Source organism: Haliotis rufescens, unplaced genomic scaffold, assembly GCF_023055435.1.
Source record: "Haliotis rufescens isolate VD_foot unplaced genomic scaffold, xgHalRufe1.0.p SCAF_8, whole genome shotgun sequence".
Classification (NCBI taxonomy): domain Eukaryota; kingdom Metazoa; phylum Mollusca; class Gastropoda; order Lepetellida; family Haliotidae; genus Haliotis; species Haliotis rufescens.
In genome coordinates this window covers 35,921,707-35,946,952 of record NW_025964372.1, presented here as the reverse complement: position 1 = coordinate 35,946,952, position 25,246 = coordinate 35,921,707, and the positions used below count along the sequence as shown (strand labels likewise).

Sequence of the window (25,246 nt, the reverse complement as noted above, 5' to 3'; positions counted from 1 at the left end):
GTCCAGACTAATGCCGATTTTATAGTTCTAGCCCACCGAGATACCGTGCCGCAAACTAACATGAATACACCACTCAGATACAGTATACTGACTCCTAGCTGACCAGTACTAGTTTTAGCCCCCTCAATGCCAAGCGACAGGCAGGGTAACAACAAATACCATTTTTCAATGTCTTTTGGTATGACGAGGCCGGGGATCTAACCCCGGACCTTCTGTTCTCTGAGCAGACGCTCTACTACTAGAATACAAAGTCTGTAATATTCATGATATTGCTGACGGGCACAAAGCAAACTACCTCAGTCACTCTTTACTCCAGCTTGACACCTTAAAACAACCAGCTTGAAATTCAGTGTATTTCAGATAATACAACTTTTCATAGCATTGAAAAAACAAGTGATTCACCACAACAAGCTACCCTAGTGGGGGCACTGCATGGTTTCTAGAGACTCATTGATGTGAACAGCATCTCCCTCTCTTGCCTCACTGATCTATGTCATGTCTACAGCAATATGTTTGCACCTCTATGTTCCCCTCACCTGGTTGGTTGTATAAAACAGATGCCTCTTATCACATTATCAACAAATTAGATGACTCTTACAACAAGCTGTATGAGTCTGAGAGAGTAAAGCACCAAAGCACATCAGCTCATGTCTTCACCCTGAACTGAGTGATGTATATTTAACATGCTTCAATGGTCCCAGTGTGGGTAGACAAAGACAAGGGTTTGTATGCAGGAGGAGACTTTATCCTCATCATGGTCATGTGTAAAGTCAGGTAAAACCGGCTTTAAAGTCCTGTTCAAGATTATTGCACTTATATAGCAATGAGCATGCAGGCTTGTATATGGCTGCTTGTACTAGTCATGCTAGTCCAGTCGATAGTGCTAGCCCACTGGGATACAACGCTGCAGTTAAATATGGATACCCCACTGAGACACAGCAAACTGACTCCAAGCCGACCTGTCCTTGCTTTATTCCCTTAATGGCAAGAGCCAGGCAGGGTAACAAAAAGTAACATCTATAACATCTTTTGGTATAACACAGTCGGGGATTGAACCATCCACCTTGCACTCTCAAGACATTCTACACCACAGAGGCGGTCTCATCCGTAAGGAACACAGGATATCTGTGTACACTGGTGGATGGTAATAATAATACATGATAACAAATTTCAGAAGATGTTAACAATGTTTCTGCAAAGTTTACGCCTAAATCGTTTGAGTTTGCATCTCTGCATAAAGCTCAATATAAGCAAAACTTTCTCCAAGGAGTACCTTTAGAGTGAGTGAGTGAGTATGGTTTAACGCCGCTTTTAGCAATATTCCAGCAATATCACGGCGGAGGACACCAGAAATGGGCTTCACACATTGTACCCATGTCGGGAATCGAACCCGGGTCTTCGACTTGACGAGCGAACGCTTTAACCACTAGGCTACCCGACCGCCCCGAGTACCTTTAGAAATCAGTCTCAAACTCAAGATTGTTCAGTTTCATAACCAACAGCTACATTCGCACTAAGAGCAAATTTACCAAGTCATGCCTAAATCAATGGCTAGAGAAAAACAGTCTGTTTTGTTTGTTGTTTAACGCCACACTCAGCAATATTCCAGCTACATGACGGTGGTCTGTAAATAATCGAGTCTGGACCAGACAATCCAGTGATTGACATCAGGTGCATCAGTCTACGCATTTGGGATAGGGAGATACAATGACATGCATCAACCAAGTCAGTGAGCCTGACCACATTAGTTGTAACACTCTCGTACCATTCCATAATCTACAAGACACTGAGTGGTAAGGAATGAGCTGATAAGGGGAGGGGGAGAGAGAATGAAAACGGTTCCAGATGTCAGTCGTGTTTACAAATATGCATGAACATGATGAATGACAGGGTAAATAATCATTTGTTTGATGATCTTATGACAGAAAACTTTCGGGGAAGGCATTTTAAAGGTAAGGTGGATCATAGTGAGCAACAAGGACAGCAAAGGCATGGCTATTACAGTAATGATGCCACGATGTGTCAGCTTTTGAATCGTTACTTAGCAAACATAGCGAGTGCAAGTACCTTGGGTGGAATAAACATGGATACCCTGACCAGTGCATCTATTGGCACGCTTCGTCTCCAGTGCTTTAAAATGCATGAGAAGGAGTTAGAACCCCCTTAGACCACTGCACTGCTTATATCTTACAACAAAATTTCACAAATTTTTATATCATGTATATCATAGGGTATTGCATATGGTATCGTGACGTGTTTGTAAATTTTGTGGTGCTGAATTCTAAACATGCAACAGGTAGGCCCTCTATTAGCATTTGTATGTTTGATACCATGAAACTAAATATCAAAGTAATTCATAAAGAACGAAATTGGGCATCAACATCGAAAAACAGAAGTTCCATAATGGCGTCCCATAACCTCAACAGTGACATCCCTCGGGCCAAATTTGAAGAAACACCATTTTATTTGCGAGGTGGCTGAAAATGACATGAGTGACTGAGTGAGTGAGTGAGTTGGGTTTAATGCCGCTTTAAACAGCATTCCAGTTATATCACGGCGTGTCAGCTTAATGTGGGAGGAAAGCCCGAAGTGATGCAGGTCTGACATTTACCACTTCAGCATGTTCAGTGAAACCAACAAGCACGGGTATGGTGCTGACAAACCTAGAAACATAATCGGGACGAACTGGGATTCAAGCCCACAAACATAGGTTTCTGGCATGCCCAAGGGACGCAACTCTGCACAGCGAATCGCGGCACCTTAGACGATTTGGCAAAAATGACATATGATAAACTTAAAACCGTTACTAAGGCAGGAGCTTGTGCACAAATGGCGTAAGGTGTTAAGTTAAATGCATTAATCCAAGCAGAAAACAGCTCATGCACAGAAAACAAAATGCATTCTTCTTAGCAATGAATTCCATGAAGAAGTTTTATAACGGTAAGCCATTATTGTCATACATTCCCTGCCATAGGGGTTCTCTGACCCGTGAAGATACAGGGTAGAATAGGTCTTCAGCAAGCAATTCTTGACGTAAGCATGGTAAGAGGCGACTGACATGATCGGGTGGTCAGGCTCGCTGACTTGGTTGATGCATGTCATTGCATCCCAATTGCGTGGATCGATGCTCATGATGTCAATCACTGGATCGTCTGGTCCAGACTCGATTATTTACAGACCACCATCATATAGCTGGAATATTGCTGAGTGTGGCGTCAAACAATAAAGAAACAAACAAACTTAGGGGTTCTTTCTGAACACAGGTGTAGAAAGTGACCGAGGGGGGTGGGGGGGGAAGAAAGTTGTACAGAATTCCTATGCAGGACATTCCATGCAAATCAGATAGGATAAAGTCTTACCAGACAAAATCGTTGTCTTTGTCTTCATATGAGCCAACTATACTACTGAAAACAGGAGTTTGCACTCGTTTTCTCCGGCGGGGCGGTTGTTGCGTTCTGCCTGCCATTGTCGATTAGGAGTCTCAAGTCAGGAGCAACACATCCAGCCTTGCTCGGCAAACAAAATAAAGTCAATCTGTGTCACCATTCTGTTGGTGTCAACAAAATCAAATAACAGAAAGCTAGTAAATGCACGCAGCTTTGAGGGTGCAAATACCCAACAAGTTTAGTAAATCTAAGACAAAGTTGACCGGAAACTGTCTGTTTACTCCAGCTAAAATTGCATTTCCCAGTCTGAAACGCATGCGCTTCTGACAGGCAGGTAAAAAACTATTCCCCCAACGATTAATCGTTATTGTGCTGAAATGAAACAATCTCTGTTGAACAAATTACACATGGTGAACTGAAATTGTTATTTCGTATGTTTCACGTTTACTTGTTATCGTGTCACGATTTCTCTCATTCATGTTATCAGGGCGTCAGACTGTCTGTTGAAAGCCAGAAATGTCCTAATTCGTACCCGCTATCACCATTTGAGATGTAAATAACATAAATTGTGTTTCTACCCTACATTATATAAGTTTCATGTTTTGAGGGCTTCAAATGATGTGTCTACTAACTGTTTGATTATCATTCTAGAAGTTGCAGAGTAAATAACAAAACGCACAACTTTATGGATAACAACTTCTGATTTATTGCATTTAAGCGACGTTTCGATGTAGATTTTTACACCGTTATCAAGCTAGAGTGACTACAAGTGAAGGGAGGTATATATGCAAGATCTGCTGTGATAAGCAGATTAATATACACCGAAAAGTCGCCATGTGCAACAAATCAGAAGTTGTTATCCATAAAGTTGTACGTTTTGTGATGAACCCACTGTTTAAAACTTAGATACATTTACTTAGAAAGCAATGCGGTTGCGACTTGTGTAAAGGACATATATATTGTTTATTAAAATTGTCTCACACTGTATATGCTCTAATGTAAAATAAATAAATAAATAAATAAATAAATAAATAAATAAATAAATAAATAAATAAATAAATAAATAAATCATCCTCATCATCATTATTATTACATCCTAAGAAAATGTTGTTACGGTTTGATTGAATTATCCGCGCAAGTCGAAACATTAGAACCGCTAGGGGGATTACATGGAATAAGGGTACTTGTTAATTGAAGAAATTAATCACTTGGTTGATTTAAAATAAAAAGTAGGGACAGTGGGGTAGCCTAGTGTGGTTAAAGCGTAGTTCATCCTTCACGCCGAACACCCGGGTTCGATTCCCTACAAGAGTAAAATGTATGAAACCCACTTCTGTGCTCTCTCTCTCTCTCTCTCTCTCTCTCTCTCTCTCTCTCTCTCTCTCTCTCTCTCTCTCTCTCCCCGTGTTCCTCAATGCAATCAGTACACAATAATAAACAACTTCATACTGCAACATACAATGGTTACATGCGTCGACAAGGTCAAGTCTGAAATGATTATTATTCACGAAATAACTTTTTCAAAAACTCATTTTTAAGATTAACCTTTTCCACAATCTTCCCAATCTTTCTCATAGTATTCAAACAGGTGAACAAAGATGGTAAACTGTATCAACTAAAGACATCAGACATATTTTCATAGTTCTCCACAACAGGCGCAGTTGCTAGTTTTGGTATGTGAGAGGTCGTAGGGAAAGTAGTATCATGGTAAAGGAGGGACATTTGAGTGCAGTTTTGAGGGTGCAGCCGCCCATCTCAATGGTTATGTGCATACCATTCGTGACTTGACATGTGGGCGAGACAGAAAAGTATGTCAAAATCGGAAAGTGGGGCTCAGGTATATATGTCAAGGCTTTCAATAGTATGACGAACGAGTTGTTTCAAATGTCTTCCTTTTTACCGTTATCCTGCCCTAGGGAAATTTGCATTCTTGGCCAGCTGTTGACTTGCCTATCATATTTGTATTAGCCTATTTTATGTCTGGTACAATGTTTCCGTTTGCTGTCATCATATTTTGCTTCTTCCGTGTAGTCTATTTAAATAACTGCACTGTATTAATTTAATTAGGATTGACATATAGGTTTACATAGAGAATATGGAAAAACATCCGTCTGGACTGTAGGTCGTAACCCCTGCCTCCAAATTTGTAAAAATCGTATCCTCTAGCTACAAGTTTTAAAAAATTATGTGTACATGTAATACTTAAATACGATGTGGAATGAGCAAATTTTTACAAATATTTAAATTGAGTGTTATATTTGAAATTTGATTGACAGGTTAAGTGTGCAGAATTGTTTCCGTTTCACTATATCATCAGCCTAACTGTCCTGAGAAGTGCTGCAGAAAAGTTGTTTTCCCTAGGTAACTTTATATGATTGAATTTAACATGGATTTATTTTTGTTCAATGCAAAGTTTATGAAAATAAAATTTTTGGTTATTTATTATGTGTCCAGTGTTGGTGGTCCAGATGACAATACACCAACACTCTTGTAGAAATCACATCTACACATGGCCCCATTCCAGAAAGTTATCTTTATTGCACTACGACGACAGTAAGACCATGTTAAAGTATGGGAGTTACAATCATCTAAGTGCTATATCCCTCTGGATCGGGACCCTGTTGTGGATTCTGTTCACACTGTTAGCCACTGGTTTTGAAATTGGATACATTTTCTCCAGTGTCAATGTTTGTGGTTTTAAGTCTCTTAATTTGGCATGGAACTCTATGTATATACTTGTTAAGCTGTAGCATGGTATCTGAGTGAGCTCGCACTATAAAACCAACATTAGTCTGGACTAGTACAAGCACACACCACTCCCTCACTCATGTCGAGAGAAAGCTAACAAGATGAATTTATTCTCGGCTTATAACAGGGGTATGATAAACCTTCAACATGATATCATTGCAGTTTTGTTCAAAATAATGAGTCCTTTGCCCATTTTTCAGCTCCTTGCTCGACTCGGGTCCCGGCCAAGTTTAGAGAAGGTAGAACCCAAATTATTTCCCAATGGACTCTCTCCAGGCGAGGTGGTGGAACTGTTTGGGGCAGAAGGAACAGGGAAGTCCGAAGTTCTCCTTCATTGTATCGCCAAGTGTATTCTGCCTCCAGAGTGGCTGACATTTGACCTTGGCGGACTGGGAACCAAGGTCATATTCATCGACACAGATTACAAATTCTCGATCTTGCGATTAGTTATCTTGCTCGAAAAAAAAATCACAGACATTGTAAATACAGAAGTGGATGAAACAAAACCATCCAGTGATGAGATTGAAGTATTTATTACAAAATGCTTGAAGAGGCTGTATCTTGTTCGATGCAATAGCAGTCATCAACTGCTGTGTACACTTCACAGCTTGGAGACAAATATTGCTGCCGACTCGGACTTTGCGGGTATCATGATCGACAGCATCTCAGCTTTCTATTGGATAGACAGATGTAACCATGGTGACGGGGGATCAGCTCATGAAAAAAATATGAATAAAATTGTGGACATACTTCAAACAATTGCCAAGAAGTATAATCTGGTTGTCATGGCTACGAAAGCAGCTGTGTTCAAAGCTAAATTAAGAGACTTTGACAAGGGAGATAATGCATCTCCTTTTGGGGAATCGAAACATAAGGGTGACAACTCGAACTTTTCAGAATATTTGGGGAAAGTATGGAATAAATTTGTTGGGAAATGGTTGATGTTGGAAAAAGATGTGACTGGGGGAAAGTCCATTTTCACATCAAGGCAGAAAATGTCTGGTCATTCAGTATGTTTTACCATCTCTGAAAGTGGACTGCAGTTTGAATGACTGATGTGTCGGTAAATGCAGAGCTGTACAAAGCAGTGTCACTCACTCACTTGCAATGATAAAACCGCAGATATATTTTGATTATGATCAGTGTTTGAAATAAAACAAATTGCCAGGCTGCCATCAGGATCCATAGACTTTAGAAACTGCAGGACCTGACTAAATTCAGGTCCCCATTTAAAAAAAAAATTCGGCTTATTATGACAAATATATTGATTATTGAAGTAACTTTACTTCAAGCCATAAGGACACATATAAATTTGAAACTATGGGCCCAACACAAGATCTACCTGCCACAGGCCTATGGGCAAGCACTTATTTTGAACACTGATTATGATCCTTGGGATGTCAACACCATGTCCTTGAGGGGACCGTGATATTGCTGATTGTGGCGTTAAACAAGAAAACATCAAACAAACAAATCATTCATAAATTGACAGGCAGTTGGGTAGTCTAGTGGTTAAAGCATTGGCTTGTCACACAGAAGGCCCGAGTTCAATTCTTCATATGGCTGCAATGTGTGAAGACCATTTCTGGCATCCTGCCGCCATGATGTTACTGGAATATTGCTGAAAGTGGCATACTGCTGATCTGTGATAATATTGATTTGTAAGAATGTATTAAATGAAATCTGTCCTAATTAAGTGTTATTCTTGTTTATTTTTAACATGATCAGAGATTTATCTTGATTCTCTCTGCATCCTCAGTGGGCAATAAAATTCTGCAGCAAATGTTGGTAACAATTCTCAAATTTCGAATTAAGGATATATAACTTGGTTGGACTTTATTGCATTGAAATCCCTGTGAAGACGTGGATAGAGAATACATCTTCAGCATCCCATGCTTGCCATAACAGGCGACAATGCTTGTTGTAAGAGGCGAGTAACATGGTTGGGTGGTCAGGCTCGCTGACTTGGTTGATGCATGTCATTGTATCCCAATTGCGTAGATAGATGCTCATGATGTCAATCACTGGTTTGTCTGGTCCAGACTCGATTATTTACAGACCGTCGTCATATGGCTGGAATATTGCTGAGTGTGGCAACAAACAAGCAAGCAAGCTGAATATAAGGATCTTACAGAAAATCCATGATTTGACTGAATACACCCGAGATAATTCCTTGATGTTAGAGACAAAGACTGACGCCGTATACTGTTATACAGCCTTGATATGGTCTCTCACAAAGAGGTCTGAAATCTGTTTGTTTACTTGATTAGAAAGCCTGGTTTGTTGTTTATGTGCCATTTCTTCTCGTTGCAATTTCGGAAATGGTGTCATAGCTCGGCTGAGGTATTTTTTTCACGGAAGTGAATGACATGTTTCTATTGCAATCGTATCGCTGGTCCGCTAGCAGTTGTGCATGTGTTCCTCTGCTGATGACTTTATGTCCTTTAATATTTCATTGTGTTCACAGTTTTATGACCTTCTTATCAAATAATGCTGCCTTATACCAAATTCGCCAGTAATTAGTTCCGATTTTCTTCATTTCACTCCGATAGATAGGAAGGCCGGGATATATGATCACCTGGGTTGTCGAGGATGATGAATGATCTTCTAATTGAAGAATTCTTTCTACATTCATGCTCTTATGGTTTGACAGGTAGTGATGTGCAGTCCATATTTTACATCAAATTTATCAGGCTCATATTGTCTAGAGTTCTGCATAGACTATTTCAGCAACTAACCATAGTCGGGTATGAACTGTGATATTTTACTGTATGTAAGGCTTAATAAAATAAATTGGTTCTCAGGCAAATGTTTTTGAAAATATAGTGTGGGCAGGCTGTCTTTTTGTTTTGTTTTTTGTTTTGGGTTGTTCAAACTCAGTTTGTAACCAAATAAACAGTTCTGTAACCAAATAAAAAGTTGTGCAATCAACCTGGGAAAAGGGACTCCTTACAAAATTGTATTCCTTGATCAGTAAAATACTGGCAGACTTTGTGATGATGCAGGCCTATTTCATCTTCCAATGGAGCAGAGCTCCAAAACCGTAGAATATTTCTTGATGAAACTTGCTATACAGATCAGTCTAGTGGTGAACTTGTGCCTTTTGATGATCTGGGATATTGAAAAATCCTGAACAGCATTATCTTTTTCTTCACGGAACTCAAGGTCTCCAATTACAATGAACCGATATTGGGGTATAGTAGCCAAACTCCATTTCCAAATTGCACCAGACCAGGGGGAATATGTCATCTCCTGATGACCCTTGTCTCCATTCATAGTTGACAGATTTTGTAATGAAAAATCCTGGTCAGGGTGAGTGAGTGAGATGGGTTTAACGCCGCTTTTAACAGTATTCCAGTTATATCACGGCTTGTCAGCTAAATGTGGGAGGAAAGCCTGAAGTGATGCAGGTCTCAGACGTTTACCACTTCGGTGAAACCCACGAGCACAGGTATGGTACTGACAAACCTAGAAACATAATCGGAGCGAACCAGGATTCGAACCCACAATCATAGGTTCCTGGCATGCCCAATGCAGTTGGCGGAATAAGATAAATAGTGCTCTTCAGATTACATTTCTTTCCTCTTTTCATGTGTTTAGCGTTGTGGAATGTGTCAACTGGTCTCACCAGTATGATTTCCCCAGGAAGTTATGATCAGCATGTGTCAGTGATTTTACTTGTGCTTCTTCCACTGTGACATGGCTGTGAAGGTATCTCCGTGGGTACTGGGAGGTGGTGGTTAGCCATGGTCTACTTGCTTCATGTGTCATCTTCCAGCTAGTCATCTAGTTGTTGGCTTTTAAACACTTGTTACCAGTGAGTGAGTTGGGTTTAATGCTGTTTTGAACAGTATTCCAGTTATATCACGGCGTGTCAGCTTGATGTGAGAGGAAAGCCGGAAGTGATGCATGTCTTAGATGTTTACCGCTTTGGTGAAACCCATGAGCATGCATACAATACTAGAAACATAATCAGGGTGAACTTGCCATAGTGAGGATAATGGCTGCATAGGCAGATCCATAGGAAGGGTCCAGGGGGGTCCAGAGGGGGTGCGGGTAGAGAATAGGTCTTCAGCAACCCATGTTTGTCATAAGAGGCGACTAACAGGATTTGGGTGGTCAGGTTCGCTGACTTGGTTGCTACATATCATTGTATCCCAATTGCGTTGATCAGTGCTCATGATGTCAATCACTGGATTGTCTGGTCCAGACTATTATTTACAGACTGTTCGTCATATAGCTGGAATATTGCTGAGTGCGGCGTTAAACAACAAACAAACAAGCAAACATCCTTCCCCCATTTTCTCACTTAGTCATCACTCTCCCCCCTGTGGAGAAGACCCGCGAAGATCCGGGGTAGAATAGGTCTTCAGCAACCAATGCTTGCCGTAAAAGGTGACTCTGCTTGTTGTAAAAGGCGACTAACGGGATCGAGTGGTGAGGCTTGCTGACTTGGTTGATGCATGTCATGGTATCCCAATTGTGTGGATCGATGCTTATGATATTAATCACTGGATTGTCTGGTCCAGACTTGATTATTTGCAGACTGCTGTCATATAGCTGGAATATTGCTGAGTGCGGCGTTAAACAACCAACCAACCATCCAACCAACCAACCAGCCCCCTGTGGAGATTTCAGATTAGAACTGGTCTCCAACTTACATCTGTACTTGGTACATCAGGTGGTCAGACTCATACCCCATCAGCCTTGATCATTTCTCTCAATATCTCTCACTGGATTGTCACAGGCAGCTGTCACATACATGTAGCTATGTGCTGCTTTAACACAAACCCCCTCACCCCCGGACTTAACCCTAAAAGTTTGGGTTAGAATTGGTCTTCAGCAACCCATGCTTGTCATAAGAGGCGATAAATGGGATCGGGTGGTCAGACTCGCAGACTGGGTTGATGCATGTCATTGCATCCCAATTGTGTAGATCGATGCTCATGATGTCAATCACTGTATTGTCTGGTCCAAACTCAATTATTTATAGACTGGGGTCATATAGGTGGAGTTTGGTGTTAGGAACCCCCCCCAAAAAAACACTCACTCACCAACAATGGACAGAAGCCCGAGTATGTTTGTGTATGTTTATTACATGTGACTAGATGACTCTGGATGATTCTGATGATGAACAAAGATGCTTTGACATATTGTAACAATGAAAGACAAGCAGCAATGATGTGGCCTCGATATCAGGAAATGTATATCATACATTATAACAACAGGGAAATGATAAACAACTCTAAGTTTTGGAATCTTCAAATAAAAAGAAAAATGAGATCTTCATGCCCAGTACACTGTGGTGCCAGTCATCCATCACATGACACAGGGTACATGGTTTTACAAATGTATACTACTCAAAAGAGGTTAAGGACTACCCGATTCTTTCATATTGCTATAGTTCATCTGTCACGCCATGACAAATTAACTGCTGTAATATGAAAGCAGTTGGCCTTAACTTCTCTTGAGTAATATATTCTTTGTCCAGACAGATGTTCTTTTCTTATTCTTGCATAAACCTGCAGTTTTTCAAATGACAAATGTTTGATTGAAAATAACCATATTTCAACTTTTCAGATTATTTAAGTGTCTCGTTTATTCTGTTTTCGAGGATTTTAAGTATCCCTGTATACTACTCAGTACAAGTTAAGAACACCACATTTGGATGGCTGTACCCACCCGCCATGACAGATTAACTACAGTCATATGAACAAATCAGGTGTTTAACTTCTTTTGAGTAGTATCTATAACAATCAAAATGGTAACCAGAAACTCTTTTCTTTTCTGTTCTCCTTGATCAATTCTGTCTGTAGCCTGCATCCTGAACTTTTGACATAGGAAGTCTGCAACACAAGAAAAAGCTGGGTCTGGCCTCACTGAGATTCCAATGGAAGGAACTGGTGATTTATCCGAGATTTAATTCTTACAGATTAGCAATTATTCTTTCTACATGAAGATTCCTCAACCATGGATGGGTTCTATATTATGCTACTCAACATTCAATAGGAAGTCTCTGAGTCCGTGTGGGAAATGAATGATACTGACTGCTTGTCACACACATTTTCACACATATTTTCATAAAACTCGTGTTTTAAGTTTCATGTCAACGAAGGTACGCATATGGACAAAATTATTGTCACTCAGAATTGTTACATTAGGTCTGATCTCGGTGTCTAATCTCGGTATCCTTATCAAAAGTTGAGTAGTATATAACCAGTGTTCATCACTACATGGAACGTCAAGGGCCCCTTCTCTTTACCCTAATGTTAAAAGTTAAAGATTAAGGGTCGCTCGAGATACAAATATACTACTCAAAGAAAGTTAGGGATCACCTGTTTTTTTACATATTGCTAAAGTTAATCTGTCATGCCATAACTTCTTTTGAGTAGTATACAAGAGGAGCGAACGTGAAGGACCCCAGCACCCAATTGAACACTGGTAGCACGACAATATCCATTGCAACATATCCGTAACCAACACAAACAGGAGAATATTTGGTAGAATTCAGAGACAGATGAAGCATTGACAATATAAAACTAGAAACATTCCTGTTGATATATATTAAGGTTTATGGAATACACAGTTGCATGGTCAGTACTTAACAGGTTTGTATACACTGTTCCTCTAACACCCATGAATACATATACCTCAGAATAGACCAGCCTTATTACTAACCCCCATTGGTCGTATGTATTCACACAAAGCAGACACAAGTTATGGATATCAACTTTATTTTACTGTAATGGCGACGTATTGGTATAGATCCAGAGCTTGACAAAGGATTTATACCAAAACGTTGCAATTAAAGTAAAATAAAGAAGTTGTTAACCATAAATTATGTCTACTTTGACCTCAGTCAACTTCTAAGAAATGCCTATCAAACAAATCGTATGTTTTCACAAGTGACAGATGATCGTAGTGTATTCAAACCTGTGAAGTATTGACGATGGTACAATTTAAGTAAGCAGCTATAGTTGGCTCTCCATGCCGTATGTCCCAGAACAAGTGCAGCCATTGGTTAGAATCTCTATACACTATCACATGATGTAAGTAAAATATATTAGTGTCGTTTCCGATATTTACAGTATGGTAACAATGTTGTACAAAGTAATGACAATGTTGTTATGGTGTAGTCCTGTATATCTAGGATCACAACATGGTATGTTGTATACCAAAGTTCATTATATATACATTATGGCTGCAATATGTACATATTTCACACGATCACAATTTGTAAAAAATATATTCACGTGATCATTTGAAAACATTTTGTAGGTCACTGACATCTATTTGTACACTGTGTTCACACACCAGCTCAATCACAACATCGACTCATATTTAACCTGTTCCAGCATCTTGAACTATTGGATTGCTATCCTACACAAAATAATAGTGAGGATATTATTTAAATGCATTAGCTTAGAAATTCTCAAATTTACTGATTTTTGAACCGCAAACTGAATTTTAATGTTGCGTTTTCTATGTATTCCAAAATATATATTTCAGACCGGAAGAGATTAAACATGATCGTAAATTGTATCATTATGAATGTTTAATACAGTTTTATAACATGAAACACCAATACCCGTTTCTGATCATGTGAATTGATGTGATCCTGAAGAAACAAAATGATCAACGCTTGTTCTCCAATAATGTTGCTGTGATATAAAACAGTCTACATTTTGTGCATTTCTGAAGGAATGATCATCACAGAAACAACATTACTTTGGTCCCATCAAATCCTATACTCTGAAGATTTGGAAAAAATATCCTTTCAATGTACATAAAATATTATCACAACATTATCACAGAGTAGCAAAAACTTGTATTTACAGAGAAGGGATATGTTCCAAATTCAAACTTCATATTCTTTGAAATAGAGTAAATTCAAATCAAATTTAGTATAAATATTACAGAAACTTTTCATTAATACCTATATGGGTAGATTTGAAAACTTAACAAAATCATAAAATATCTAACATGTCCAGCATGTTTTAAGCATTTATAACAAAAAAAAAAGTCATTGATTTGTTGAGAGAGCTCAGTTTTGAAAATGTTAATGTTTGTGCAAATGTTAAACTTAAACACCAAGACTTCATAGTATTGTCTCCCTTGACGAGAGTTTGTTCACAAGATATTCGAGATTCATGGCCATTGTGATGATAGACAGCAAGACAACCCGCTGTCTGACCCAGCCCAGGGTCAATACACATCACTAATGTGTTGACCATTCAACACACAAATGTTCATCATCCATGACAGTGATTGGTCAGAAGCTCCACCTCCTGTGGTAACACCATGTTGTCCAATACCAAGGATCATCTCCAACGTGGCAACACTGCGTTGTCCAATGCCAAGGATCATCTCCAACGTGGCAACACTGCGTTGTCCAATACCAAAGACCATCTCCAACATGGCAACACTGCGTTGTCCAATACCAAAGATCATCTCCAACTTGGCAACACTGCGTTGTCCAATGCCAAGGACCATCTCCACAAAGTCATTCTTTGCATACATTCTGCTAATATGACACAGGATTTTGTTCATTCAAAACTGCAATCACCAAGGTTCATACTGGTACAATATTCCTCACACACAAACTATCACTGATACATATCCCGAAGTAAATGTATTGTCCACAGCCATTTTTCTCCTTGTGCCAACAGCTTTGTAAATGTGTTGTCAATCCTTAACCTTGAATCACAGAAATGGGTCTTCCCAGTCCTTGTGAACTGGAAGCCCTCGTCCCGAATTGCAACACACTTCGGCTTCTTGTAAGGATGTGACACAGTCTTGGGCTAAACAAGAGTCTCCTTTGCCAGACTGTCAGAAGATGCGGGTCATGTGTCACACAAATACACAAATGAACCTCCATTTCCATTCAATAGTCTCCCCTGGCACTATAGTTCCCATACCATTATTTTCACAGGTAATGGGTTATTTCACCCATAAGTACATCAGTCAGAAAGTCTGTTTCGCAATCAGTGCATTTTACAAAATTTCACTGCCAGGCTTTTCTTGGATGAAGTCTCACAACATGCCATCTCCTACAACATTCAAATCACAAAGGTCTTCAGAGAAACTTATTCATGCATTTCTCATAGGTGAAAAGTCCAATATTTCAAACTATGCCTCTTTCATTTGCACAAATAAATGCTCAGCTGACAAGTCCATGTCCTTCAAGCTCATCTCTGTCCTGTGAGAGGCTGACATACATATATTTGACAGAACCATGCCCCTTCCCGACCTGTAAGATTAATCACTGCCCTGCCAGAGACCGAGATACTTGAAGGAAACCGTTCCGAGTCTCCCCTTCCCGAACCTGTAAAGCTAATCACTGCCCTGCGAGAGACTGAGGTACTTGACAGAACCGTTGCTCTTATTGCTGGTGATTGAGGAGGTGCTAGACATCCTATTCCGCATGTATGATGGAAGCTTGGGGGTGTTGGTGTCCAGGCAGAACTCCAGGATTGGATCATTGGTCCAGATCATCTGCTGGAAGAACAGACAAAATTAAACAATCTAGCAAACTGACTGGTCACTCACCATGCTCACCGTCTTGTAATGCCAAGTATCAACTTGTAACAGGTAGAACTTCAGTAGAAGTTCATAGTTTATTATATGAGTTAGGAGTAGTTGTAAGACAGTATTATCTAAGGGGAGACCACTCCCATTGAACTTCCTGTACTGACCATGTGCTCAGAGGTGACCTTGTAAACTGGATTCATACACACAGTTCTTTTGAATGTTACATTCTGACAATTACAACTGATGCTGTTTGCACTTAGAGTTACCATACTGAAAGTCTGATAGCGGTCACAAGTGACAGCTCGCAAATATTTCACCAAAAATAAGTCTTGTACTTTTGAACACCTAATGATAAATTGTTAGATACGGGTATACAGGATTTTTCAAGCTGAATGTTCGTGTACACTCCTTGACTGTCCTTGTCTTGTGTAGAGGCACATTCAGCTAGAAAAATCCGGTAACCAGGCCAGTGATTCTTTTACAGTGCATACGTCTCTACAGTCAGTGGTTTCTACAGACCCCAGATTCTAAGTTAACAATCCAGTTATTGAGAATACACCAAATATCTAAATAAAATTATTCATTGGTTCATACATGTATGTTTTTAACTATTTGTTGACTTCAAAAAGGAGGGTGTGTACGCCTTAACCCCCCATCCCTGGACCCTATTCATATTCTTTCCTGTTTGAACACAAATATTAACCGTCTCTGGCTAGACTATTTTTTTTAGGAAGGAAGCACAATACATAAAGATAAATGTTCAACAGGTTTTAATTATAGAATTTTAAATAATTTATTTACATTGATAGTAACAGTAAATGAGGTTGTTTTTAAAATTTTACTTGTTCCTGGTTGGTAGAATAAAAAACCCACTGTTTTAATTTTTTTTCACTTTTCAAATTTGGGGAGTTGGCAGATAAACCAACTTAATCTAGCCTTATGCAAAGTAAAATAAAAAACATTTCTGACTAGCTGTAGGTACACCAGGGTCTGGTCTCAAGTATGTTTTGGATGTTTGAGTGAGTAGAAGGCCCACCTCATTTGGAGCCCTCTTCCATTTCAACACAGCCTCATCATCGCCGAATGATCCCGACAGACTGAGTATCAGGTCATCTTTCCGTCTGCAAACAGAAAATAGTTTCACGATAAGCAAGGTTCTGTTAGGTAGGCAGTTTAGAAGGGATCGAAGAAGAGCTTTGCTTTCAGTCTGGTGTCCATGTTGTTCAGGTTGAGGCATGTAATTACCGTATTCGACGTAATAAGCACCCATGGCGATATTTTCTAATATATTGGCTAGTGATTAATCCCAATTAGCAACCCTTCCAATTGATCAATGTACACCCCTTTTACTAATTTTGAGAGCACCCTGGGTGCTTATTATGTCAAATACGGTAATGTGTAGACTGATATTGATTCACAGCATCAGCATATGACTATATAAGTGTTGCTTGTGAGACTTATATAGGACTTGTTTTGACGGACAATTGGCCCGAGTACCTCTTTAATATAAACAAATAATGCAAGATACAAGAAGTCTAAGAATTTGGTTTGACTGTAGTAAGGCTAGATTGAAAATAGTCTATACTTTACTGATTTTATATTCTAAACTTCTAGTTCTGCCATTGTGACTATATTTAATTTTGTCACAAAGAAGGACATATAGCCATGACATCAGCATAAATAAAGTCAAGGTGAGCAACACTTGAAAAAATCGTGACAGGTAATATGGGTATAATTTGTTAGCAAGTCTGTGGATTATGTGTTATGGAGAATTCAACTTTCAGATAATTGTACTTACTTGAGACGGACTAGACACTTAACCGGCTTGTCCGATATCTTGACCTTAGCTTGAACATAGAGGTCTGCAGCGTAGAGAGATTCTGCCATGGTTGCCAGGGAGACGCTGCTTGTTCCCCTGGAGACATCGCTATGCAACGAGTCACCCCGGAGGAAGACTGCCCGCCTCTGATCAGGACTGGAAGTATCCTGATCACGTGATGGGGTCGATAAGTTGTCAAAACTCGACCACCCCTTCGAGCTGTGGGGCGTTCCAAAAGTTGGTGTCTGCAGGTACTTGGCCATTTTCTGCTCCAGGGAAAAGTCCTCAGGAAAGATGAAGTTTTCTGGATTGAAGTTGGAAAGATTGTTTTCAGACTGACTGGCAAACTGCTTCAGTTCGGGCTGAGAGTCAATGGATGGTCTGTGACTCTTGGATGGCTGTGAGACGGAGTCTAGGTCGGAGAGAGTCGACAGCTGGCTCTCACAGTCCGTGTCTACATGGTAGCCCGTGAAGTCAATCCTCCATTGCGTTTCCTGGTTCTTTGGTTTCAAGTTGCCCATGGAACTGGACACCGAGTCCATACGACCTTGCAAAACTTTCGGCACACTGGGCGCCACCTCCTTCCGTACTACGCTCTTTACCATATCCAGAATGTTGCCCAAACTAGATGCTTTCTTCACCTTTTTGTCCTCAGCATCAACAAACACCTCATCATCCGATTCTACATATTCTCTACCAACACCATTCTGCTTTATTTTCAAGTGTTTCAGCTGTCCGGATTCTCTGCGAAGCCTTTTAAAGGATTCATTGCAGTTGGGAGATTCAACACTTACACTGTCCGATTCAGTGTCCTTTGCACTGGCATGATCTGTTTCTGTGTCTGCGCACTTGGTCGGGGTAGAACTGGCATCGTTTGTGTGTTCACCCTGAGCAGGAGCCCCAAGGTCACAGCCCTGGGGTAAGCCACTGTCATTTGTATGTCCATTAACCTCTTTGGTGTTACTATTGGAAGCACTTTTAGAATCTGATGATTTGGCAGAGCCGTTTCTCTCCTTCACAGAGGTCGTCTGGAAAGAACCATCCACCTCGGAACCTATCCTGATTCCAGAATCAGCACTTAAAGACTTCATGTCCGCAAACCTGGGTTTTATTTTGGCTGAGCCGTTACACTCCTTTAAGGCTCCGTTATTGTCACTACTCTGTGTATGGTCATGCAAGGTTGTCACAGATCGGTCTTGCTGATCTGACTCCGAGACAGGACCACTGTTCTCCACAGTGTTCAGTTCATGTGAAAATTTGCCATTGCACAAAGGGCTGGACACAGGCGTTTCTGATACACTGTCCTGTCGCTCAGAACTGTTGCATACATCACCATTCGACAACAAAGAGTCCGATTCCGAGATTTTGGGAGTTTCTCTCGTAAACAGCTTCCTCTTCGCCTTCCCATCAGCCTCATGGGATGAAGCATCAGAAGCTTCATCCGGTTCTTTGGCTTCTTCAATGTTGGCAAACAGACTCGGGTTCTGGTCCTGGAACTGCAGTGGATTGTTCGAAAAGCTTTTTCCATAGCTGTCGAACCAATAACTTGGGGAGGTCATGTCTAGACACTGACCAGGAGGGGATCGGGAGTAGTCAGCAGGTGTGGATGACTGCAGTTTGTTCCGGGAGAAGGCAACACAGTCATCTGACAAGGCACCTGTACTAGCTGTCGGAGTGGAACTGTCGCCGAGATTAATGTTCAACCTTCGACAATCAAATGACTTTGGCACGATATCAGGACTGTTGAGATTCTTGTAGTAGAGCTCGCGGACCCGCTCCTCGACTGCCCGGACTGGATCGTATGGATCCACCTCCTCCACGGAGCGACTCAGGTACATGTTCTCCGGGATGTTTTCGGAAAACGATGCCTCAGACGGAGTCAGACTAGGCATCTGTTCCACGACTTCATAAATGATGAGGTTGCCCTCGCCCGTGCCAATCCAGACAGTGTTGTCATTCGGGAGAATAGCTGTGATCCGGGCTCTGTTGAAGTAGCTGTCATCCTCCTGAAACGAGAGATGCAGCTATTAGATCAGCTTGTTTTGATGTCAAGTTGAACATACACCTGTTCAGCGGTTTGCATGGATGCATGGTACGTAAACCAGAACATATCTCAGAAATTACAGGAATTATGAACTTTATGATTTTCAAATAAATTATTCAGCCATGTTCTGTATTTGATGTCATTAAAATATTATCAGTTAACATCTTTATTTGATTTTTGTACATCATAAAAACAAACATTTGAGTTAGATTGAATTATATTTGTCTATGCTAGAAATTGTCGTCAGCCAGGACTTTAATGACCTACGAAATATTTTTCTGAGTAAAACTTAATTTGAGAACTTTATCTTTAGTTTTGTGTCTATTGATTTAATTATGAAGCTACAGTATAAACACACACAGTGCAGAGAAGAGACATGTTGGGGTGACAGAGGTAGATAATGTGATGTATGTGTTGCTAGGCACCAGATTTAAAGGTATGAAAGGAGTGGCTTGGTGAGATGAGGCTAGGTGCAATGTTAACATCTGTAGGATACATTCCAGGCGATGCAGGGATTCATCGAACTGAGCAAGGGGAATCATGCTATTCTGTTCATGCTGGTAATATCACACAGAATCCACTGAGCATGTCAATACATGATTCAATCACAATGGCCATGGCAACGTCTCAAAAAGCGATCTACGTGCTGAATTACCGTATTTGACCTAATGAGCGCCCAGGGCGCTCTCAAAATATGAAAAAGGGGGCTCTTTTTAGAATATTATTTTGGTGGAAAAAACAGAGTTGAAAGATAAATTTCGTGGTTTATGCTGACGGTCTGAACTGTTTTTGTACGACGAGTATGTATTATACACGAATAATTAAGTCTTGTGTACATTGATCAATCGGAAGGGGTGCTAATTGGGATTGTTCACTTGCCAATATATTAGCAAATATCGCCGTGGGCACTTATTAGAGCGGGGCACTTATTATGTCGAATACGGTAACTCCCATAGTTTAACATAGGCATAAGATAGTCGTAGCGCAAGGATCGCTTTGTGGCACAGGGCCATGGCCGTAATGAATTAATTACATGATTTTCATTTTTCAATCCATGGATGTCTTAACCATGACAGTCATTTCTATCAATTCTGTGACTGGCAAGATAGAAGCATACCCAGGATTAGCAAGCTAAAATTACATTGAGCTCAAATGTTGAAGAATATGGATGAAAATCATATAATTAATTAAAAGTCTGCAAGACCTGTGTGATTGTGAGCTTGTTTGGGTTGTACAGAGATTGTGACGAGTGACAATTAAAAGTCTACAAAGCAGTTGCAATTAAGACACAACAGGAAATTAATATAGAAAGTGAAGAAATTTCCCTTTGCAGAGTTACAAGTACGAAAGATTGGTAACCATGGTAGCTTGGTAGAGAATTTTGAAAATATCAAATATAACTCTTTTTTTTTATTGTAGTAATTGTGAATTTAGTCAAATAAGTTGCTTCCACGTTGGTCCATTTTCCATTTGACCAAGATGTTTGGAATCAAGTCAATGTGTTTCAGACATCAACATCATCTTTTTTATCTCGGGTAATTATTTTTCATCAGTTTTCTCAGCCTGAAAAAGGTATCCAGTCAATTTGAAGATACTCAGATGTCTACACATATTTCATGTGCTCACACTGGTTAGCATAACAACTGCAATACAACTGCAATACAACTGCAATACAACTAGAATTCTTATTATTTCCCCGCTGTGTTTTTGTTAATGAATCATATATTGGATATGCTTAACATGCCTATGTTCCTACTACAATTAATTTGTTCGGTAAAAATGACAATGCTTATTTTCCTGTAGGCCTTGTATTTTTTATTATTTGGAATACAAAACGATGGGCTTATTATTCAATGTAGGTGGTCGAAAACATAAAAAAATAATAATTAACTTCCAGATTACAACTGCTGCTAATGAATGAAAAACAAACTACTAGTACACACCTTAACAGAAAGATAGCAAAACGATACCGAATAAAAATAATAATTCTTTTGTTAGAATAAATATTTTTAAATGTATTATTCACCATTTGTTATGAACACTGGTAATATAATCTTGTGTGTTTTTTTCTTCACCAAATTTAAACACCGGGTCAGCCCAATTTCATTATTATTTTCGAATATTTTTTTTGTCTTTGTCGTAAACCAAATAAAAAATATATAAGGCCTTTAATATTGAATGTCACCAAGTCTTGGGATACGTCTGGCAGGATGCTTCTCCACATACGAACCACAGTGCATGCACGTCTACGGAGCCAATGTGACGCTAGCTGCATCTACGGTAGGCATGATAACATATTGTCTCTTACTCGCAAGATCCACTTCTGTGAACCCACCTTGCGCAGATTTGGGTATTTCCCTGCTCGCGTGTCATACAGCATCTTGCAGCTCAACGCATTGACGTCCCACAATTCCAAGATGGACGACCCACGGATTGAGATCCAGACTCCCGGTCGACCTGGTGCCAGCGATAGGATGTGGTCGTATGGATTGGACGACACTGTGAAGTTGTCCATGGCGTCAAGGGTGCTGCATATGGAATGGAAATATCAGCGTAACTGTAGAATGTGAACACAATCATAAACAAACGTTGTCTTATACAGTCACGCTGGGGTTGGTCTATATTTTATTGCTCCCCATGAAGATCTGGGTTAGAATTGGTCTTCAGCCAATTCTGGTGTTCCCTGTCGTGATATAGCTGGAATATTGATAAAAGCGTGTTACAACCACACTCACTCACTATTTAAGTGGGGAACCAGGGTAGAATGTGACCTCATTGCAAGTCGGAAAAGATGATAGGGATTCCATGTTAGAATTGGTCCTTTGCAACCAAGGCTGGTTGTAAGAGTGAGTGAGTGAGTGAGTATGGTTTTACACCGCTTTAAGCAATATTCCAGCAATATCACGGCGGGGAACACCAGAAAAGGGCTTCACACATTGTACCCCGGGTCTTCGACGTGAAGAGCGAACGCTTTAACCACTAGGCTACCCAACCGCCCCTGGTTGTAAGAAGCGACCAATTGGATTGTGTGGTCAAGCTCAGCGACTTGGTTGATTGCATGTCATCGTACACTGATGATGCACACAACATCAATCACTGGATTGTCTGGTCCAGATTATTTACAGACCGCTGTCTTAGAGTATTTCTTAGTGCAGCAGTAAACAACAAACACACACACTTATTTAAGGAGACGGTTGTGTTGAACACTCGTATTTAGTTTTCTGCCCATGAACCTACCTTGCATGGATGATGAAGACTTTATTTCCACATGCACACCAGAGGTGGTTGCCAAGCAACTGTACACACATGACCGGAGACTGACCAATAGGAATGTACATCATATCATAGGTAGGCATTATCTCGTTCACAGCCTGAAATTGATAATGTATTTATGTATTTTAACCAAACACAAGATGACAGTGACATACACAGGATTAGACATTATTGAGAGAGAGAGAGAGAGAAAGAGAGAGAGAGAGAGAGAGAGAGAGAGAGAGAGAGAGAGAGAGAGAGAGAGAGAGATATTACACAGTTTTGTTGAGAGCCTTCAGTGCAGATTGCAGCTCAGCGCATTGACAGCCGGCAGCTGTGATTGGATGATTTTGATCTTCAGTATTTAGTACTGTCTTTATTAACATTATGACTTATGCTGAATGTGACCACAGATATTTTCAAGCAGGTGACATTTAGGTGTTTAGCTTCCTGTACTCAGAAAAGGAGCTGGCTAAGCTAGTATTTTTGTGTGTTTTTATTGCTGCTTTGAGGCCAGACTGGGCACACACATACAGGTAATAGTTTTTTAATGCTCAGTTATTTCCAAAAAGAATATAATGTTACTTTAGAAGTCTATGGGAAAACATTTTCTTTTGTGCCAAATCAGGGCAGGCGAGGTTGGGAGAATAAAGGGAGATAACTCATGGCAGGTTGTGTTCTCTCTCAGTCTTGCAGTCAAGTTAATGAGGAAAAATCTGTATGTGATTCGTGAACAAAATATACTCATAGTTAAAGGAAGCACAAAGTATACTATTTAAGTTCTTCAGTTTTGAAGGGCTGGACAACTTTCAAGAGTTACCATTGATTGGATTACCTGATAGCTGTAATTACAGTACTAGAGGGATTTGTTGACTATATTCTTTAATCAAAACATCTTAAGAAAATTTGGTTTGCCCCAAAAAGTGACTTTTTTTTTATTCAGCAAAATGCAGACATCGCCACAAAAGTATTGAGCATACAATATATTAAACATGCCACACATGAAACAGTGCAAATGATCAGAGAGCTTTTCGAAGAACACATTATTTAAACAAAAATTGTATTTCTTTTTCAATCAACTGACCAGAATTGTTCACATAAACTGTAAACAAAGAAAAAAATACATTGTTTACCAAATATTTACAAATGTTGACAATGAGTGCATATGTACCTCGAGGACAGCCACGGTTCCATCAGCAAGGCCTGCGAACACCCTGCAGCAGTCGTCCTCGTCCACGTACATGGAGATGGACAACACCGCGTCATGGAGCCGCACCTGCCAGATCTTCTCCCTGTGGACATCACATACACTCATCAGAAACTGCTCCACAACATCCAGACTTGGACTATTTTGTGTGTGTTGTTTTAACTTTACTTGAATTGTTATACAGAGAATCTTATGTTGTTTATTGCCACACTCAGCAATATTCCAGCTACATCATGTTGGTCTAAAATAGACATCGTCTGGACCAGACAATCCAGTAATTGACATCATAAGCATCAATCTACACAAATGGAATACGATGACATGCATCAAACACGTCCTGTTAGTCACCACTTACACGCATGGGTTGCTGAAGACCAATTCTAACCCAGATCTTCATGGGACAGACAAGCATGGGTTCCTGAAGACCAATTCTAACCCAGATCTTCATGGGGTGGACCCAAACGTATAAACAAGCAGAACACCTCCTTGGTGTTGAAATACTTGTATTTTTTGTCAAGTAGAACAATCACATCCCATCCCTAATATTAATATGTTAATATTTCTGCTATCAGATTTGGGATTTATCGGGTTTGCCCTTTCACCCCTCTGATTCTTCTCCACCTCATTGGGGGCGGTCGGGTAGCCTAGTGGTTAAAGCATTCGCTCGTCATGCCGAAAACCCAGGTTCGATTCCCGACATGGGTACAATGTGTGAAGCCCATTTCTGGTGTCCCCCACCGTGATATTGCTGGAATATGGCTAAAAGCAGCATAAAAAAAACCATACTCACTCACTCACTCAACCTCACTGGAGTTGAGAGACTTGAGATGCCTCGGTTTGTACTTACCTTTTGGCCATGTTGTATGCGAACACCATCCAGGACAGCGTTCCATAGAGCACCATGTTGTTGGGGAGCGCCAGCATGCACATCACGCGTGTGTCAAACTGAAACAGTCGTGAAGAAAACATCTTTATCAGTAAACATCCATCACACTTTGTCTCTCTTCCATTTAAGACCTAGTGTGTGAGTTCAAACCACTTGGAACTGTTTTTGAGTTATATCAATGTATGCCAACCTAATGGAAGAAACGCCGAAGTGATGCAGGTTTAATATATGTTATTTGGGGGATTAAACTTCTTAGTAAAGTTATCAGACTTATTCTGAGAGCGTGGGTTTGATTCCTGATTGGGACGCCACCCAATAGTAGGATTCGTACTTAATCAAGAACATGTAATCCCAAGCATAACACGTTAGTTAT

General features: G+C 40.2%; 3 protein-coding genes across 18 annotated transcripts in view; 1 reads left to right on the top strand and 2 right to left on the bottom strand.

The window, feature by feature from the left end:
* LOC124141803 (E3 ubiquitin-protein ligase COP1-like) overlaps positions 1 to 3,685 on the bottom strand; it is a 39,917-nt gene extending 36,232 nt beyond the window's left edge. For both annotated transcript variants that reach the window (XM_046509925.2, XM_046509926.2), the window contains exon 1: positions 3,360 to 3,685. In XM_046509925.2, the coding sequence (XP_046365881.1) occupies positions 3,360 to 3,466 (107 nt within the window). In that variant the 5' untranslated portion in view covers positions 3,467 to 3,685. The remainder of the gene's footprint in view (positions 1 to 3,359) is intronic.
* A 1,409-nt stretch (positions 3,686 to 5,094) lies between these two features.
* On the top strand, positions 5,095 to 7,826 carry LOC124141802 (DNA repair protein XRCC2-like). The gene is made up of 2 exons (XM_046509924.2): positions 5,095 to 5,223; positions 6,335 to 7,826. The coding sequence occupies exons 1-2, from the start codon at positions 5,176 to 5,178 to the stop codon at positions 7,184 to 7,186; spliced, it is 900 nt and encodes a 299-aa protein (XP_046365880.1). The 5' UTR covers positions 5,095 to 5,175; the 3' UTR covers positions 7,187 to 7,826.
* A 3,384-nt stretch (positions 7,827 to 11,210) lies between these two features.
* Positions 11,211 to 25,246, bottom strand: part of LOC124141828 — a 153,075-nt gene continuing 139,039 nt past the window's right edge. For 13 of the 15 annotated variants that reach the window (XM_048389014.1, XM_048389016.1, XM_048389015.1 and 10 more), the window contains 7 exons: positions 24,835 to 24,932; positions 23,952 to 24,072; positions 22,766 to 22,899; positions 21,837 to 22,056; positions 17,464 to 19,490; positions 16,702 to 16,786; positions 11,211 to 15,632 (listed from right to left, as the gene is read on the bottom strand). In XM_048389014.1, the coding sequence (XP_048244971.1) occupies positions 15,468 to 15,632; positions 16,702 to 16,786; positions 17,464 to 19,490; positions 21,837 to 22,056; positions 22,766 to 22,899; positions 23,952 to 24,072; positions 24,835 to 24,932 (2,850 nt within the window). In that variant the 3' untranslated portion in view covers positions 11,211 to 15,467. The remainder of the gene's footprint in view (positions 15,633 to 16,701; positions 16,787 to 17,463; positions 19,491 to 21,836; positions 22,057 to 22,765; positions 22,900 to 23,951; positions 24,073 to 24,834; positions 24,933 to 25,246) is intronic. The other 2 variants (XM_048389021.1, XM_048389023.1) reach the window with 2 other exon arrangements.

What these genes read in the sequence shown, in the direction of transcription:
- LOC124141802 (XM_046509924.2), top strand. Translation starts at nt 5,176, where the DNA reads ATGTGGGCGAGACAGAAAAGTATGTCAAAATCGGAAAGTGGGGCTCAG. An exon ending in AATCGGAAAGTGGGGCTCAG is followed by an intron (nt 5,224 to 6,334) that starts GTATATATGTCA and finishes CCCATTTTTCAG; the next exon opens with CTCCTTGCTCGACTCGGGTC.